The 19,609-nt window shown below is 37.5% G+C and overlaps 1 protein-coding gene and 2 non-coding genes across 3 annotated transcripts; 2 read left to right on the plus strand and 1 right to left on the minus strand.

The window, feature by feature from the left end:
- Positions 1 to 1,092: 1,092 nt before the first annotated feature.
- LOC140876024 (uncharacterized) lies at positions 1,093 to 12,135 on the minus strand. Its single transcript, XM_073279868.1, has 5 exons — positions 11,915 to 12,135; positions 11,516 to 11,813; positions 1,931 to 2,681; positions 1,593 to 1,858; positions 1,093 to 1,524 (listed from the first exon to the last, which is right to left on the minus strand). Exons 1-5 carry the CDS (start codon positions 12,133 to 12,135, stop codon positions 1,093 to 1,095), a joined length of 1,968 nt encoding a protein of 655 aa, XP_073135969.1.
- LOC140876956 (small nucleolar RNA R71) lies at positions 11,598 to 11,704 on the plus strand. The gene has a single exon (XR_012149180.1). It is a non-coding gene; the product is annotated as a small nucleolar RNA R71 (small nucleolar RNA).
- A 5,548-nt stretch (positions 12,136 to 17,683) lies between the features above and the next one.
- LOC140876771 (small nucleolar RNA R71) lies at positions 17,684 to 17,790 on the plus strand. Its single transcript, XR_012149005.1, has one exon. It is a non-coding gene; the product is annotated as a small nucleolar RNA R71 (small nucleolar RNA).
- The last annotated feature ends 1,819 nt before the right edge of the window (positions 17,791 to 19,609 follow it).

Raw genomic sequence — 19,609 nt, forward strand, 5'->3', positions numbered from 1 at the left:
TCCCTTGATCGTCGTCGGTGGAGGCAAATTCTGAATGACTTGCACCTTGGCCCTGTCCACCTCGATTCCCTGCTCAGATATTCCGTGCCCTAACACAATACCTTCTGTCACCATGAAGTGGCACTTTTTCCAGTTTAGTACCAAGTTCGTCTCCTCGCATCTCATCAAAACAGTATTCAGATTATTCAGACATGCATCAAAAGATTGACCAAAAATGAAAAAATCATCCATGAATATTTCTAGAAAATTTTAAACCATATCATGAAATATAGCAGTCATGCATCTCTGAAAAGTTGCAGGAGCATTACAAAGACAAAAAGGCATACGTCTATAGGCAAACGTACCATATGGGCAATTAAAAGTTGTTTTATCCTAATCTTCAGGTTCAATCTCAATTTGATTGTATCCTGAATACCCATCTAAAAAGCAATGGAATTCATACCCAGCAAGTCTTTTTAGCATTTGGTCAATGAAGGGGAGGGAAAAATGGTCCTTACGGGTTGCGTCATTCAATTTCCTATAATCTATACACACACGCCAACCTGTAACTGTCCTAGTAGGTATCAGCTCATTCTGCTCATTCTTAATGACAGTTATCCCACTTTTTTTCGATACACATTGAACCGGACTCATCCATGCACAATCAAAAATGGGATAAATAATACCTGCATCCAGAAGTTTTATCGTTTCAGCCTTCACTACTTCTTGCATCTTGGGATTCAATCTCCTCTATGGTTGGACCAAGGGGTTGATGCTCTCTTCCATTAAGATTTTATGCATGTAGATAGATGGATTAATGCCTTTGATATCTGCTACCTTCCAAGCAAACACACTCTTGTGATTTTTTAGAACATCCAGCAGTCTGGCCTCCATCTCACCTGTCAAAGAAGAAGAAATTATGACAGGTAAATTTTCATTCTCACCTAGAAATATATATTTCAGATGGGCTGGTAATGGTTTCAATTCAACAGTTGGTGGTTCTTCAAGACTTGGTTTCTAAAGAACTAAATCCTTCCAGTCACCAAGATCTTCGAGTCTAAGCTTGCAACCTTTTTGCCATGACTGGTTATCATTCAAGTAAGCAGTCATCTCTTATATCCCTTCATTGATTTCGTCCTCATGTGGAGGAGATATAAGTGCAGCTTCTAACGGTTCCTGAAATGTATCCTGCACATAATCATATAGAAGTGAGTCCGCAACATCGATTTGAAAACACTCTTCATTAAATTGTGAAAATTTAAGTGCATTAAACACATCAAAGGAGATTTTCTCCTCTCCCACTCTCAGAAGTAGTTCTCCCTTTTGGACATCGATGAGTGCTTTTCCTGTTTCCAGGAAAGGTCTTCCCAGAATAAGTGGCATGTCCAAGTCTTCCTCCATATCAAGTACCACAAAATCCACCGGAAAGATGAATTTGCATCTTTCACCAGCACATCCTCTATTATCCCTATTGGATATGTGATAGGCCTGTCCGCCAATTTCAACGACATTCTGGTGGCTTTCGGCTCTCCCAAGCTCAGTTTCCTAAAAACAGAATGTGGCACTAAGTTTATGCTAGCACCCAAATCACACAAAGCTTTATGAAATTGCACATCATTAATAACACAAGGAATAGAAAAACTCCCTGGATCTTTTTGCTTCAATGGGATTTTGTTCTGAACTAGTGCAGAGTAATTTTTTGTTAGACTGATCATTGCATGCTCCTCCAATTTTCTCTTGTTGGAGAGAATCTCCTTCAAGAATTTAGCATTGCTGGGCATTTCCATCAATGCATCGGCGAAGGGTATCTTTATATTCAATTTCTTGAATACTTTTAGGAATTTAGCAAACTGAGAATCTAGCTTGGCCTTCTTGAGAGCTGCAGGAAAAGGTGGCGGAATAACAATATTTTACTATGATGTGGGTGGTTGCGTAGAAGTAGAAGACTTACCTGCAGTTTTCTCTAATATAGTTGGTTCTGGCTCTTTCTCGCCTCGTCTCTCACCTTCGATTCTCTTCCCACTTCTCAATTCAACTGCCTTGACCTGATCCTTTGTATTCTTTTCCGTGTCACTTGGCAAAGTACCTAGCTCTCTGCTGGACATCGCTTTAGCTAACTGCCCTATTTGATTTTCCAAATTCTTAATCGATGCATCCTGATTCTGCATTCTAGTCTCAGTGTATGATATGAACTTTTGCATCATCTGTTCCATGCTTAAATTCTCCTCTTGAGGCTGTTTTTCGTAGTTCTGATTCCCATATGGCCTATTATTCTGTCCTCCCCACGAAACGTTCGGATGCTGTTTCCACCCTGGATTATATGTATTTGAGAATAGATCATTCCTAGGGCGGTTTTGAAGTCCTACATGGTTTACCATGCCTCCCTCTAGCTGATATGATGGATTGCTAGTCTGAAAATCTTTTGTGAAGTGTTCAGCACCACATTTCTCACACCACACTTCTTGAATACGCATCGCAGAATACCCTAAACTTAGCTCTTCAATCCTCTTATTCATGACCTCAAGCTGAGCTGCTAGTGAGGTGAATGCATCAACTTGATGAATTCTTGCGGATCTCCTGGATGCACTTCTCTCAGATTGAGGGTGATAACTACTAGATGACATATCCTCAATTAACTCATATCCGTCCTCTGGTGATTTTCGTAATAAATTACCATCTGCAGCTGTTGGAACACGCGTTCTCTGAACACACGGATGTGATACCCGGAGCAGCGGAAGTTTAAAATTTTATTTTTTGATATGGAACGATTCCATATCGTGGGTATCAAATCCAAACGATTAAAATCTTGCAAGTAAAAATAAAAAATCACAATCAAATATTTTTACCTCTTCAAGCAATGGCTTGATTATGGACTCCAACAGAATTTAATCTGCTCTTCTTGTAAATCCCGGGAACTGATGACTTGCTCGATCAATCTCTGGAATTAGGTCCACGAATAGAAAACAGAAACCCTCTGATTGATTGCACTAGAAATCAATCAGATGTTTATCGAAGAGAATAAACAGATTTGATCTGTCAATTCAAAATGTAATTTTTCACAAAAATTACAGACTGAATTATCTCAAAAAGGAGCAGAGGAATTTGAAAATTCCCTTGAAATATTATGCAGTATTTTCAAAAATTGCAAGAGTGAATGCTATGTAATTTTCGAACACTACACATGTATTTATAGATAATTTCTAGACTAGATTAAGTTATAATTCTATTAGGACACTAACTCCTTAGGGCCCACAATCCATAACTTAAGCCCAACAAGCCAAGCCTGTTATTATAGAAATTAATATAAAATTCATCGTGACTCCGATTGATAAACTGATTTTACCAATGTGCACAGAAACCATTTCTGCATCTTTTAAAGTTAAGATAATTTTTCTGTATCCGAATTCAGTGATTTCCAAAAATGCCCATCCCTATGTCATTTTAGAAAATTCCACTCCCTTTTAGTTAAGAAGTCCAACTTCTCTTTCATTAAATTTAACTCTTTAAATTTAACTATCTCAACGGGGTTTAGTAATCCATTACTTGTATGACCCTCAATGGTTCAGGGATACAGCTAGCCGTGGGCTCACAACTCCTTGTGACTTGGAACAACAATTTCCGAATTACCCATCGAATCATGGTAAGAGCGCCTAGAAACATCGCCCCATGATTCCCTAGGTATCACTGATAATGCCTGCAAGAACCAGTAGATTTTGGTTAGCGTACAGTACGGTCCCTTCATCCATATATCCCGATCGAATCAACAACCATTGGTGCATCGAGAGTCATTCGAGATTCGATAACTATGCATTACATCTTGGAGATCAAATAGTGACATTGCATGTGTTACTAGGAAAACCGAGTAACCTAAAACACATCTTGTACTCTGGCTAGAGATTCGTCACACTAATATCTCCTCAGATTGCATAGGATATCCACACTCGCAAGTATGTGGTGAATCCTTGACAACAAAGCATCGACTCCTATATCTGTCGTAACTGTACCCAATCCCGACACCTGATGACCCCAATAGAGTTGGTAAACGAGTCAAAGTACAGTACTAGCATATAGAGTCTCAATGATGTTTCAAGTAGTAAGGACTAATGGTGTACAACCAAAACCGCGGACTTATCCACTCAAATAATAATAACCACTTGGAAAGTCCGAATAGGGTAGTTCGATTATTCATCATATGAATATCCATTTGCATGCTTTGAACATCTTCATGTCCATTACCAATGAAACGTGGTACTTGGCATCACAAATTCTAGTCTCAATCTCGAGCGATCCTTATCCTTATTAGCGGACGGCTCAATTGACTAGGAACTGTTTAGAATATACAGTGACTATAAGATGTGTTTCATAATAGTGATCTCTCTTTATTCACTATCTCATCTTACTTACACTATAGTATATTCAAGGTCTTTATCAAAACAACAATAGTATATCACAATATAACAATATGAAGAAATATAAAGAAAATGCCATTAATGAATGTAAATTATATTAAATAAAGATTAATTATACATAGAGTCATAAAAGCCCTTAGCCACAAGTTGGCTAACCGGGCACCCACTCTTTCAATCTTCCACTTGCCCTAAAGCCAACTAGTCGTACTACGTAATTCCATTGCTTCGCGATGTTTGTCAAACAATGGTCCTGGCAAGGGCTTAGTAAGTGGATCAACGATATTGTCTGTAGAGGCCACTTTCTCGACAGTGATTTCTCCTCTTTCCACAATCTCCCGGATGATGTGGTATTTCCTCAGTATGTGTTTGGATCTTTGATGAGACCTTGGTTCCTTTGCCTGAGCAATGGCACCAGTGTTGTCGCAGTACACCGGAACTGGACCAACAGCTTCAGGAATTACGCCCAAATCTTGGACGAAATTCTTCATCCAAACGGCCTCTTTAGCAGCAGCTGATGCTGCAATGTATTCTGCCTCAGTGGTGGAATCCGCTATGGTGTCCTGCTTGGAACTCTTCCAAGAGACAGCACCGCCATTGAGCATGAATACAAATCCAGAGGTTGACTTCGAGTCATCTACATTGCTTTGGAAGCTAGAGTCGGTATAGCCTTCCAATTTCAATTCTCTTCCTCCATAAACCATAAATATATTCTTAGTCCTTCTCAAGTACTTAAGAATATCCTTCACGGCTTTCCAATGCATTTGACCAGGGTTGGCCTGATATCTGCTCATGACACTCAGAGCAAAGGCTACATCCGATCTGGTAGATATCATCCCATACATAATACTACGTATGGCTGATGCATATGGTATGTGTATCATTTTTTCTATCTCTTCGTCAGTCTTGGGACACATAGACTTGGATAGAGAAACTCCATGACACATAGGTAGATGTCCTCTCTTGGACTCATCCATAGAAAACCTTTTCAATATGATGTCGATGTAGGTTGCTTGAGTGAGTCCTATCATTCTCTTAGATCTATCTCTATAGATCTGTATCCCTAGAATATAGGAGGCCTCACCCAAATCCTTCATCGAGAATCTACCTGATAACCATATCTTTGTTGACTGCAACATCCCTACATCATTCCCAATGAGTAGGATGTCATCAACATAAAGCACTAAGAACATCACCGCATCCTTAACTACTTTCTTGTACACGCACGATTCCTCCGGGTTTTTGATGAAATCAAAGTCCTTTATTGTTTCATCAAATTTCTGGTTCCAACTTCTTGATGCTTGTTTGAGACCATAAATTGATCTCTGAAGCTTGCATACCTTATGCTCGCTTTCCATGGATGTGAATTCCTCGGGCTGCATCATATAGATTTCTTCCTTAATGTTTCCATTAAGAAATGCAGTCTTCACATCCATTTGCCATATCTCATAGTCATACCATGCTGCTATGGCAATAAGGATTCTTATGGACTTGAACATTGCGACCGGTGAAAAGGTTTCATCATAGTCAACTCCTTGTCTTTGAGTATAACCTTTTGCTACCAATCGTGCCTTGTAGGTTAGTACCTTGCCATCAGGACCAAGTTTTCTCTTATAGATCCATTTACACCCTATTGGAACAATTCCATCGGGAGGATCTACTAAAGACCAAACTTGGTTTGTATGCATCAAGTCTATTTCCGACTGCATAGCATCAAGCCATAAATTCGAATCTGCATCAGAAATTGCTTCCTTGAAGTTTCTTGGATCACATCCAATGTCGGGTTCACTTTGATCCCCTTCAAGAAGAAGACCATATCGAATAGGAGTTCTAGAAGTCCTCTCGGATCTCCTAGATGTAGGCGTGTCCACTGAAGGTTCTTGAGGTGTGGGATCATTATTTTGTATCTCAGGTTCTTCTCGAATTTCTTCGAGTTCCATCATCTTGCCTTTCTTATCTAATAAAAACTCCTTCTCCATGAAGGTGACATTCCTCGAAAAAAACACTTTTGTTTCAGTAGGATGATAGAAATAATATCCGATTGAATTCTTCGGATATCCTACAGAATAACATAAGGTGGATCGACTATCCAACTTATCTCCCACTGTCTGCTTCACGTAAGCAGGACATCCCCAAATCCTCAAGTACGAATACTTATGAGCTTTGCCATTCCATAACTCGTATGGAGTTTTATTCACTTCTTTGGTGTGATCATTGTTCAACAACAACACCGCCGTTTCAAGTGCATAGCCCAAAACGAAGGAGGGAGCTCAGTGAAGCTCATCATAGATTGAACCATGTCCAACAAAGTTCGATTGCGACGCTCCGAGACACCATTTAGCTGAGGTATCATAGGAGGAGTCCACTGAGAGAGAATCCCATTCTCTTTTAGATAGCTCAAAAACTCGATACTTAAGTATTCTCCACCTCGATCCGATCGAAGTACTTTAATACTTCTACCTTGTTTGTTTTCTACTTCAGCCTTGAATTCTTTGAACTTTTCAAATGATTCAGACTTATATTTCATTAAATATAAATACCCATACCTAAAATAATCATCAGTAAAGGTAATGAAGTAGGTGTGACCAAATTTAGTACCGATACTAAATGGTCCGCAAACATCTGTATGGATCAAATCCAACAGATTTTGACTATGCTCAGGTTTCCCTTTGAAAGGAGATTTAGTCATTTTTCCTTTTAGGCAGGACTCACAAGTAGGTAGAGAGTTAATATCAGACATATCAAACATGCCCTCTCTCACTAGCTTGTTCATACTCCTTGAGGAAATATGACCTAGCCTAGCATGCCAAAGGTTTGCCGGGTTTTGACTATCGATTTTTATTTTGTTTGTTGTTACCGGTTTATCAACATAATCAACTGGAACGTCTTTTAATTTTAAGTTATATAGATCATTTTTAAATTGTCCATTTCAAACCAAACATTCATTCTTGTAAATATTGCAAATCCCATTCGCAAATTTTCAAGAAATATCTTCTCTATCAAAAATAGAAAAAGAAATAATGTTTTAATGAAATCTTGGTATAAATAAAAACATCTCTCTCAAAATATAGCTTAAAATTGTTTTTGCAAAATTAAACAAATGTTTCCCATAGCTTTTGGATTCAACTCTGGAACCATTCCCGAGCCTTAACTGGGTCTCACCCATCCTAAGCTTACGACTTCTTGTCATCATCTGCAACTCATTGCAAATATGAGATCTACATCTGGTATCCAATACCCAAGAAATAATATTAAGTGAAACATTTATAAAATATATCCTTTGTAGTTCGTAACTACTCGATATACATTCTTTGCAGTTGCGCTTCCAGTAACCGAGTTTCTTGCAGTGATGGCAAACTTATTTAGACTTCTCCATCTTTGCATGTAACATTTGGCCTTGAGATCATGGTCCTACCATTTCTCTAGTTCGGCCAACCTTTCCGAAGTTACATCAGCCGGGGCTGTTTTTCGGAGGAGCCTTTTCTAATACTTAGAAAATCTTTTCCAAACTCAGGACAATCTTAACTTATGGAACCATTCCGTATAGTTTGCGCCAGAAAGTTTGTTTTGTTCGAGAATTGAAACATGTGGATTACGAAGATTCATCATAATGATATACTGAGATGAAACAGACAATAATCGATGATTGTTTAATTAATTTACTAAGACATAAAATATGGCGAGATTTAATTTTATGAATTTCACTCCCACTATTTTAACGATTTCACTACCCTCTAGTGAAAATGGGAAACTTGTTTCCTTAGTGGGAACATGGAGTCCAATTGACAAACTATAGTCCCGAATAATATCAGCTAACCATAATTTTCAAAAGGTAGAGCCCAATTGCTTCCAAAGCAACCCCATGTTTTTACCTCATGTCCAATAAGGGCCCAATAATATGACGCCGTTTAATGTGACATGTCAAGATGACCCATCAATATTAAGTTATGATGGACGATCGCCATGTGGATCCCCAATAATATGAGCCAATCCCATGGGAGTTCCACCCAACTTACAACATGTGTCGATCCAATGTACAGCTTTCCGACGAACGGGCCCCCCCAATAATATGAGCCGGACCGTGCCCGCAGGTAGCATCTCATACATTGATCGTTGATGAAAGGTAAGAACATTTAAACAATATTTAAATTCCCTTTTGTTTATCTTGATATCAATTTTAAATCATATTTAAAATGAGGGATTTTTAAATTTGAAAATTGTCTCATCATGCAATATTTGTATGCTTGCGGGATTCATAAAATTTAGTCTAAACATGCATACAACAATAATATCATATATTATTTAAAGGATGATCGATCCCAATCACTAATCGACCCGTGGTTGCCAATCACGAGTCTAAGTCCAATCCTAGGTGATATGCAAGTATGCAATGCAATCCTATTACATTGAGCTTCCAATTTACATTTCTTCGGTCTTTATTGTCTACTGGGCCCACCTTTGTCTTCAAATCTTTATCTCCCACTACGTCTAATAAATTTACAATAAATTTCGATGACAAGTAGGGGATACATATTTAAGGGTGGGAACGGGCCATAAACCAGGCCCACTTTTTATTACAAATGACAATTCAAATTGGGCCATAAACCAAGCCCATTAATAAAACCCAAAAATAATAAAACCAAATGTAAACAACCTAACATACACCTATAATATTTGTCATGACAATCGATTATCCTTTTATCCAATAATTAATTCAACAATTAAATAATTGGATAACATGCAATGAAATCATAATTAAAAAGATAAAATCAAATTTTATCTTATCCTTTCATAAGATCATATCTTATCATCAATTGTACCAAAATAATTAATTTTATAAAATCTAATTTAACGGATAAAATTTATAAATTTTCTAAAAATTCAAATTTATCCAAAAATTAATTTTAAAAAATTTCGGACTCAAACAATTTGATCCGATGCTTCGTGGACAAATCAAAAACAATTTTCGATCGGACCAAAAACTAAAATTTCAAAAATTTCAAAAAATCCAAAAAAACAAAATTTAAAATTTCCAGACTGCCAGGGACATTCCCGGGCCCAGGGCAGCGATCGTCGCTGCCCACGGGCAGCGACGTGCGTTGCCCGATTGCCCTTGTTTCCTTTCAAATTTAATTTTAAAAATTTTTTGTTTTGTTTCAAAAACCGAGGCTAAAGATTTTGTACAATCGATTAATTTTAATTGTTTGATCAAAGTTTACGACCTGACTCTGATACCACTGTTGGAACACGCGTTCTCTGATCACACGGATGTGATACCCGAAGCAGCGGAAGTTTAAAATTTTATTTTTCGATATGGAACGATTCCATATCGTGGGTATCAAATCCAAACGATTAAAATCTTTCAAGTAAAAATAAAAAATCACAATTAAATATTTTTACCTCTTCAAGCAATGACTTGATTATGGACTCCAACAGAATTTAATCTGCTCTTCTTGTAAATCCCGGGAACTGATGACTTGCTCGATCAATCTCCGGAATTAGGTCCATGAATAGAAAACAGAAACCCTCTGATTGATTGCAATAGAAATCAATCAGATGTTTATCGAAGAGAATAAACAGATTTGATCTGTCAATTCAGAATGTAATTTTTCACAAAAATTACAGATTGAATTATCTCAAAAAGGAGCAGAGGAATTTGAAAATTCCCTTGAAATATTATGCAGTATTTTTTAAAATTGCAAGAGTGAATGCTATGTAATTTTCGAACACTACACATGTATTTATAGATAATTTCTAGACTAGATTAAGTTATAATTGTATTAGGACACTAACTCCTTAGGGCCCACAATCCATAACTTAAGCCCAACAAGCCAAGCCTGTTATTATATAAATTAATATAAAATTCATCGTGACTCCGATTGATAAACTGATTTTACCAATGTGCACAGAAATCATTTCTGCATCTTTTAAAGTCAAAATAATTTTTCTGTATCCGAATTCAGTGATTTTCAAAAATGTCCATCCCTATGTCATTTTAGGAAATTCCACTCCCTTTTAGTTAAGAAGTCCAACTTCTCTTTCATTAAATTTAACTCTTTAAATTTAACTATCTCAATGGGGTTTAGTAATCCATTACTTGTGTGACCCTCAATGGTTCAGGGATACAGCTAGCCGTGGGCTCACAACTCCTTGTGACTCGGAAAAACAATTTCCGAGTTACCCATCGAATCATGGTAAGAGCGCCTAGCAACATCGCCCCATGATTCCCTAGGTATCACTGATAGTGCCTGCAAGAACCAGTAGATTTTGGTTAGCCTACAGTACGGTCCCTTCATCCATATATCCCGATCGAATCAACAACCATTGGTGCATCGAGAGTCGTTCGAGATTCGATAACTATGCATTACATCTTGGAGATCAAATAGTGACATCGCACGTGTTACTAGGAAAACCGAGTAACCTAAAACACATCATTTACTCTGGCCAGAGATTCGTCACACTAATATCTCCTCAGATCGCATAGGATATCCACAATCGCAAGTATGTGGTGAATCCTTGACAACAAAGCATCGACTCCTATATGTGTCATAACTGTACCCAATCCCGACACCTGATGACCCCAATAGAGTCGGTAAATGAGTCAAAGTACAGTACTAGCATATAGAGTCTCAATGATGTTTCAAGTAGTAAGGACTAATGATGTACAACCAAAACCGCGGACTTATCCACTCAAATAATAATAACCACTTGGAAAGTCCGAATAGGGTAGTTCGATCATTCATCATATGAATATCCATTTGCATGCTTTGAACATCTCCATGTCCATTACCAATGAAACGTGGTACTTGGCATCAGAAATGCTAGTCTCAATCTCGAGCGATCCTTATCCTTATTAGCGGACGGCTCAATTGACTAGGAACTGTTTAGAATATACAGTGACTATAAGATGTGTTTCATAATAGTGATCTCTCTTTATTCACTACCTCATCTTACTTACACTATAGTATATTCAAGGTCTTTATCAAAACAACAATAGTATATCACAATATAAAAATATGAAGAAAGACAAAGAAAATGCCATTAATGAATGTAAATTATATTAAACAAAGATTGTTTATACATAGAGTCATAAAAGCCCTTAGCCACAAGTTGGCTAACCGGGCACCCACTCTTTTAGCAGCTGCATATAACATGGTGCGATTAGAGTGAGGAAGACCATAATAAAAAGTTTGTACCACAAGACCGTCTGGTAATTGGTGGTGTGGGCATCTCCCCAATAGATCTTTGTAGTGCTCCCATGATTCATAGAGTTTTTCCTGTTCTCCTTGAGCAAAGGTTGTGATGTCATCTCTTAGCTTCATCGATTTAGATGGTGGAAAGTATTTGGTGAGAAAATCTTTCGCGAGATCATCCCAAGTGGTGATCAAACCTGCAGGTAGATTTGTTAGCCATGCTTTAGCCTTATCTCTTAAAGAAAAAGGGAATAAACGCAAACGAATAGCGTCATCAGAAACTCCTGCATCTTGAAAGTATCACGGATTTTTAGAAAATTTGTCAGGTGAGCATACGGATCATCAATTGTCATCCTACCAAATTGGATTGTGTTTTTCACCATTTGAATGATAGCAAGATTTACTTCAAAAGGATTTGCTGCTATGGTTGGCCCGATGATGCTTGGTCTGACATTTTTTATGGATGGCAAGGAGCTATCCATCATTGACCTGTAGATAGGTGGTGCATTGTTCTCAGGATCTCCATCATTCAGCATATGATGCTCCAGTTTTGCCATTGTTTATCTCCGTTGCCTTCTTCTCCTGCGAAAGGTTCTTTCAATTTCAGGATCAAAAGGGATCAGTTCTAACTCAAATGGATGTTTCATGCATTGCAAGAGAATCCTGCAGTTCACAGATGAAAATAGTGATTAAAATTGGTGTAAAGAAAATTAAATAAGATAAATCAAAGTAATCAATAGTCCCCGAAAACGGTGCCAAAAACTTGATTGAGCAAATACTAACACTTAAACTCAATATAAAAATCTTTCTATTGCGCTCAAAATTATCGCAAGTGCATGACTCAAGTTATAGTAAAGTGTACTGAGTACGAGTATCGTCCTCAAGTACTAATAATGAATATATCTCTCGACAACAATTCACAACTTACGAATCTATGCTAAAGTTAGCTACTCCTCAACATAGAATAATAAACCATGATAAAATCAAATACTAGTATAAATCAAACTCAATTCATCCACAAAGTTCAATCACACATACGTGTTTCGGGGTTCGGATCCCCTAAATTTCAACAAAATATTGTTTATCTACTACAACTCATAATAAAAATCAAACTACAAAAGTTTTCAACATAGAATTTCAAAGTTTTGAAGATAAGAAAAGTGAAAACAATCCGAACAATCTTCCAACTCTTCATAGCCGCTGTCCCTCCTTCTTCTTTGTGTCGAACCCTTCTAAAGTCTGAAAATCTTCCTTTTATATTGACCCCAAGAGTCATTTCCTTTCAAAATACCCGAAATAATAATTTCCATAATTACGCGGGAGCGCCCGAGCGGTAGAAAAGAGCCGCTCGGGCGCTGGGTTTCTGCCCACCTTACAGCCTTGATTCTTGAGCAACAAGCGGGCGGTAGAAAATTACCGCTCGTGCGCTCACTTTTCTTTCTTGCTACTATTTTATTCCTTGGGTGCGCGTGCGGGTGGTAGAAAACTACCGCTCGGCGCACCCCCCTGTGAACCATTGCCTTATTTTTTCAAATGCTGCTCTCGGGTGCATGTTGCATGTTTTTCGCTCGCAAGCGCACGATGTCAAGTTATAATATAGAAATTAAATCCAAGTCGATCCCACGGAGAATGAATAAATGATATTATATCAAATATTTGCAACTAATAAAATCTTAATCCTATGTAGAGCTACGAGAATGATTTGAGTTATATCAAACTAAATTTTGCAATAAATAAAATTAATTAACTACGAGTTCGCAAGACGAAAATTCAATGAGAGACAAATTCTAGAGGTTCGACATCACTTAACTATCCACCAGTTTAATTCATAAAAAAAATCTATATCATATATTCTTCTAGTTTATTAGCCAAGAATCCATATTATTTTCTACTACCTCTCTCGAGTGTCAAGCAGAAATTCGTATTCAATAGCAAACTCAATATATCTATCTAAGTTCAACTATTACATGCGGTAAATAGCACAATAATTCTTACAAAGGCTTCAATGGAGTTATAGGCCTCTCGAACTCTATAAACACCAATGATGTATTTTTCTACGGTTCTATTCAAAATCGCCTCTCTCGAGTGCTAGATTTCAAATAAATATAACAATTCAACTAATGATCAGTTAATTGAACGCAATCAATTTAGAAAAACACAAATAAACCGAATGAAGAATTCTAATATATCAATCAAAGTATCAAAAACATGGTTTCAAGTCAAGCTATGTCGTCCCTCTAGACAAAGGAATTAGTTCATAATGAAAATAAAAATCAAACAAAGCATGTTCTTGAACTTCATTCAAAAATTAGGAGAAATATTGAAATAAAAATGAAGGTAGATGATGCTTCTCCGTCTCCGATAGTCGCTTCGTCCGTCTTCGTGCCAAGAATGCTTCTTCTCCCTTTTCCTTGATCTCTAGCCGTCTCTAGCCATCAAAAACTCTGAATACTCTCTAAACCCTCGTCTCCCTCAAAAATAAGCTATCAAAACCCTTTTAAACTCGATTAAAGACTTTACATATTTTTGGAGACTGCGCAGCGCTGGAGCTCTAATTATTCGGCGCTGGGGCGCTCAAGTTTCGTATTTTATTTTTCAATGACGGACGTCTAGCGCTTGAGCGCTTCCAAATTGGTGCTGGGGCGCTTAAGACATGAAATTACGGGCGCTGGAGCGCTGGAAAACTAGTGCTGGGGCACTGAAATTTCGAATAAAATCCTTTTACTGAGCTACCAAGAAGCGCAGGAGCGCTCCCAATGAGGCGCTGGGGCGCTATTCCTTTTGTCCAACGCGCAGCAATATTGCAAAAATCATATCTTCAGTTCTAGCCGTCGGATCGATCTGAAATTTTGACAGCAACTTTAAAACATCCAAAACTTAAATTTGAACAGTGAAGATCGGATTTGGATGTGTGTATAAGCTCCACTAATTTTGTAAATTTTATTGTCTATAATTCGTCTTTCCGCTTCTTCTTGCTACTTTTCTTCAAATCTTTGCAACTCACAAAAACAGCAACAAATACGCATAATATCCACTCGATGCATCACAAAATCCAAATCAAATAATATATAAATTAAGTGCATAAAATGCACTTATCAAATCCCCCCAAACTTAGACTTTTGCTAGTCCCGAGCAAAACAGTAATGAACAATATAGTCGACCTCTGAATTTTTACATTTCAAGATTCAATACACATGCCCGCTAATTTTCTTAAGAGTTCTCGTGTGTGTGTGATTTGCCAATCTCATCTACCCACCTAACTTTCCGTAAAATCATGCAATTCTTAAGCTTCATAAAATCATTAACTCCGCCCTCAAGTTTCAAAATACTCTCAAACAAGTTCAAATTTTACTCACACAGATCAACAGGACTTTTTCGGTTAACATTATGCTCAAGTATAATCAGCAGGAGATAAGCATCCATATGTATATCAATGTAAACAAGGACTCATGATTCAAAGCAAAGGGTACTGAATATTTTTAATTTGTGTAGGATGATGAGTAGCTAAATTTTTTTTATTTGCATTGCGAGACATTAGTCTTGGATTTCTTCTACTCCATAAATCTCCATCTTTATGCCTTGTATTTGGACTAGAATTTCAATCCATTCTTTTTTTCTTTTCAAGGCCTCCCCTCACCTTACTTTCTCCGCCATTACTTTTCTTTGAACTTTTTAGCTACTCAATTTGTTTTGGATTTTTCATGATTTATATAACTAACAAATGAATAATGGCTAAAAAGGCTCAACGAATTAAAAAATGCCTAAATCACTTCTTTGATCTTAAAAATCTACCTCAGTTTCAAGTAAAAATCACAAGAGTTAAGAATCAAATCCTCTAATCCACATCACAAATCCACATAATTTTTTTCTAATTGCTAGGAGTATAGAAAATCATGGCATTCGTGCATAAATGTGAGAACTCAAGATTAAATATAGCTAACATAAACTTTTTCAGCACACAAAATTTATTTTCATCATAGGCCAACACAATTACAACATCATGCATTTAACTCAAACTAACTCATTAAAAAAAATTCAAATTTTCACAATTTTTAAACACCCCTCCAAACTTAAATTGTGCATTGTCCTCAATGTACAATATTCATTAAAAACAAGGGATACATACCTTAGGCATCAAACGTCAGTACTCGGCACCATCTTAATCACTCAAAACTTTTCATCAGGGGTGGCTCCTAAACTCTTTCAGCTCCATACTTTTTCACCTACACAATTCAAAATCATTATTAATGTCTAGTTTCCTCACGATAAAAATAAAAACAAAAACAACTAAAAGAAAATAAAAAACGCATAAAAACTAGCTTGGGTTGCCTCCCAAGAAGTGCTTAGTTTATAGTCCATAGCCCGACTGTATTCCAATTCTAGCCCGGTTCCACTTTGTTGAGGGTCTTCCCTTTCGCTTTCACCCTCCAAATATATTCAACAACCTTTTTAAACTTTGATTTCTTCTTTGTTTTCTTCTTCTTCTTTGGCACCTTTGGATCATTCTTCTTTGAATCTACCTCATGAACAAGTTTGGGATGGCCATCCAGCTTCACAACTCGCTCAATCATGCATAATTCCTCGATGGGTGGATTACTTGATTTCTTGAATATGTTAAAAATAACTCTTTCGCCGTCCACACCCATCGACAACTCACCATTCTTTACCTCAATCTTGGCATCAGCAGTTGCCAAGAAAGGTCTCCCCAATATCAATGGCATATTTGCATCCTCCTCCATATCTAGCACAACAAAATCCACCGGAAAAATAAATTTATCTATTTTTACCAAAACATTTTCAATGATTCCAAGTGGATATGTGATAGATCTATCAGCTAGCTGCAATGCGATCATTGTGGGCTTCACCTCGCCAAGTCCTAAGCTCCTGAAAACAGACAAAGACATCAGGTTAATGCTAGCTCCTAGATCGCAAAGTGTACTATTAAAATAAGAAGAACCAATAGTGCAAGGAATAGTAAAACTCCCTGGATCCTTCTGCTTTTGTGGCATCTTGTTTTGGAGCACAGCACTACATTCTTCAGTTAAGCTCACCACCTCATTCTCTTGCAGAATTTTTTTCTTCGACATCACCTCTTTAATAAACTTTGCATAATTTGGCATTTGTGCCAAAGCATCAGCAAAAGGGATGTTGATATGTATCTTCTTGAAAATATCCAAGAATTTTGAGAACTGCTCGTCCACTGCCTTCTTCTTGAACCTTTCGGGGTATGGAAGAGGAGGTTTGTACATCGGTTTCTGCTCAAGTTCAGACTCTTTTTCCTCGACCTTCTTCTCGTCAACTGCAACTTTTTCAGACGTCTTGCTCTCAGATTTTCCCTCTTCATTATCCACCTGCTTCCCATTTCTCAAAGTGATAGCATTACACTGCTCCTTGGGATTCACCTCAGTATTACTTGGGAATTGGCCTCTGTTATTATCTTTCAGTGCGTTCGCCAACTGCCCAATGCTAGTCTCCATGGATTTCAATACAACACCCATGTTGGCCACGTGCGTCTCTAAGTTGTCCAGGCGAGCCTCAGTCCTTGCCATCCTCTTGCTTGATTCCTGCACAAAATCATTAACAACATCCTCCAAAGTAGGCTGACCCTCACCCTTATTTGTATTGTATCCCGGAGGAGGATTCAACACATTATTATTATTGCATATAAAAAATTTTCATGATTACACAAACTAAGATGATATTGATTGGGTACAGGATTACCTCGATAGTTGTTGTAATTTCTGTTGTTCACATACTGAGCTTGCTCCACACTCTCAAATCCATCAGCAGAATTTACGGAAGTCTCCAGCGATGCTGTCTTAATAGAAACTTGATTGCCTTTGGTCAGTGCAGCCAACTGTGTAGAAATAGTTGCCATCTGAGCAGTCAAAACAGTGAATGCATCAACCTCATGAATTCCAGCAGGCTTCCTTATTACATATCTCTCACTCGGCCACTGATAACTGTTAACAGTCATTTTCTCAAGCATCTCATAAGCCTGTTCAAGATTTAGAAAATATTGGACCTCCAGCTGCAGCATCCACAGAAATCCTCGTTGGGCCATTCAAACAATTGTAGAATAACTCAATCTGTTCCCAATCTGGAAAATTATGGTTTGGACATTTCCTAAGCAATTCCTTGTACCGCTCCCAAGCTTCATAAAGCTGCTCATAATCTTGCTATTTGAAATTTGTGATCTCAATTTTTAGTTGGGCAGACTTGGCAGGAGGAAAGTACTTAGCCAGAAATTTAGATGTCATGTCTTCCCATGTAGTGATGCTCCCTAAAGGTAGTGACTGCAACCAACTGCGAGCATTGTCCCTAAGAGAGAACGGGAACAATCGTAGTCTAATGGTGTCCTCAGTAACACCATGAATCCTGTGTCAGCAATCTCCAAAAACGTACGCAGGTGCAAATTTGGATCTTCAGTAGCTGCACCCTTAAACTGATTCTGTTGCACCATATTTATCAGAGCTGGCTTCAACTCAAAATTATTCGCCGTGATGTTCTGCCGAGCTATCCCAGAATAATGAGTATTGATCACTGATCGAAAGTGATCTCTGATCGGCACCGGAGCATTATTGACAGCTCTTTCCCTTTGTTCAGCCATTTTTTGCAACTCTTCTCTTCTAGCTTTTCTCAAAGCTTTAGCAGTTTTCTCGATTTTCGGATCAAAGAGCAGTGAGTCGTAACTTTGGATTTTTTGCATAAACTGCATTGACAGGAAAAATTTTAAAATTAGAACCAACAAAATAAAATAAAATGCTCTAAATCAAAATTAAGACTAATTAGCACAATTTAATATAAATCAAATAAAATTCACTCCCCGGAAACGGCGCCAAAAACTTGTTGCGTGTTTTTCGCTCGCAAGCGCACGATGTCAAGTTATAATATAGGAATTAAATCCAAGTCGATCCCACGGAGAATGAATAAATGATATTATATCAAATATTTGCAACTAATAAAATCTTAATCCTATGATTTGAGTTATATCAAACTAAAATTTGCAATAAATAAAATTAATTAACTACGAGTTCGCAAGACGAAAATTCAATGAGAGACAAATTCTAGAGGTTCGACATCACTTAACTATCCACCAGTTTAATTCATAAAGAAATCTATATCATATATTCTTCTAGTTTATTAGCCAAGAATCCATATTATTTTCTATTACCTCTCTCGAGTGTCAAGCAGAAATTCGTATTCAATAGCAAACTCAATATATCTATCTAAGTTCAACTATTAAATGCGGTAAATAGCACAATAATTCCTACAAAGGCTTCAATGGAGTTATAGGCATCTCAAACTCTATAAACACCAATGATGTATTTTCCTACGGTCCTATTCAAAATCGCCTCTCTCGAGTGCTATATTTCAAATAAATATAACAATTCAACTAATGATCAGTTAATTGAATGCAATCAATTCAGAAAAATACAAATAAACCGAATGAAGAATTCTAATATATCAATCAAAGTATCAAAAACATGGTTTCAAGTCAAGCTACGTCGTCCCTCTAGACAAAGGAATTAGTTCATAATGAAAATAAAAATCAAACAAAGCATGTTCTTGAACATCATTAAATTAGGAGAAAGATTGAAATAAAAATGAAGGTAGATGATGCTTCTCCATCTCCGGTAGTCGCTTCGTCCGTCTTCGTGCCAAGAATGCTTCTTCTCCCTTTTCCTTGGTCTCTAGCCTTCAAAAACTCTGAATACTCTCTAAACCCTCGTCTCCCTCAATAATAAGCTATCAAAACCCTTTTAAACTCGATTAAAAATTTTTCATATTTTTGGAGACTGCGCAGCGCTGGAGCTCTAATTATTCGGCGCTGGGGCGCTCAAGTTTCGTATTTTATTTTTTAATGACGGACGTCTAGCGCTGGAGCGCTTCCAAATTGGCGCTGGGGCGCTTAAGGCATGAAATTATGGGCGCTGGAGCACTGGAAAACTAGAGCTGGGGTGCTGAAATTTCGAATAAAATCCTTTTACTGAGCTACCGAGAAGCACTGGAGCGTCTCCCAATTAGGCG

Source organism: Henckelia pumila, chromosome 1 (genome assembly GCF_033568475.1).
Source record: "Henckelia pumila isolate YLH828 chromosome 1, ASM3356847v2, whole genome shotgun sequence".
NCBI classification, from domain to species: domain Eukaryota; kingdom Viridiplantae; phylum Streptophyta; class Magnoliopsida; order Lamiales; family Gesneriaceae; genus Henckelia; species Henckelia pumila.

What these genes read in the sequence shown, in the direction of transcription:
- LOC140876024 (XM_073279868.1), bottom strand. Translation starts at nt 12,135, where the DNA reads ATGGCAAAACTGGAGCATCATATGCTGAATGATGGAGATCCTGAGAAC. An exon ending in TATATGCAGCTGCTAAAAGA is followed by an intron (nt 2,682 to 11,515) that starts GTGGGTGCCCGG and finishes CCGTGTGTTCAG; the next exon opens with AGAACGCGTGTTCCAACAGC. An exon ending in TTCCTTGTGTTATTAATGAT is followed by an intron (nt 1,525 to 1,592) that starts GTGCAATTTCAT and finishes TTCTGTTTTTAG; the next exon opens with GAAACTGAGCTTGGGAGAGC.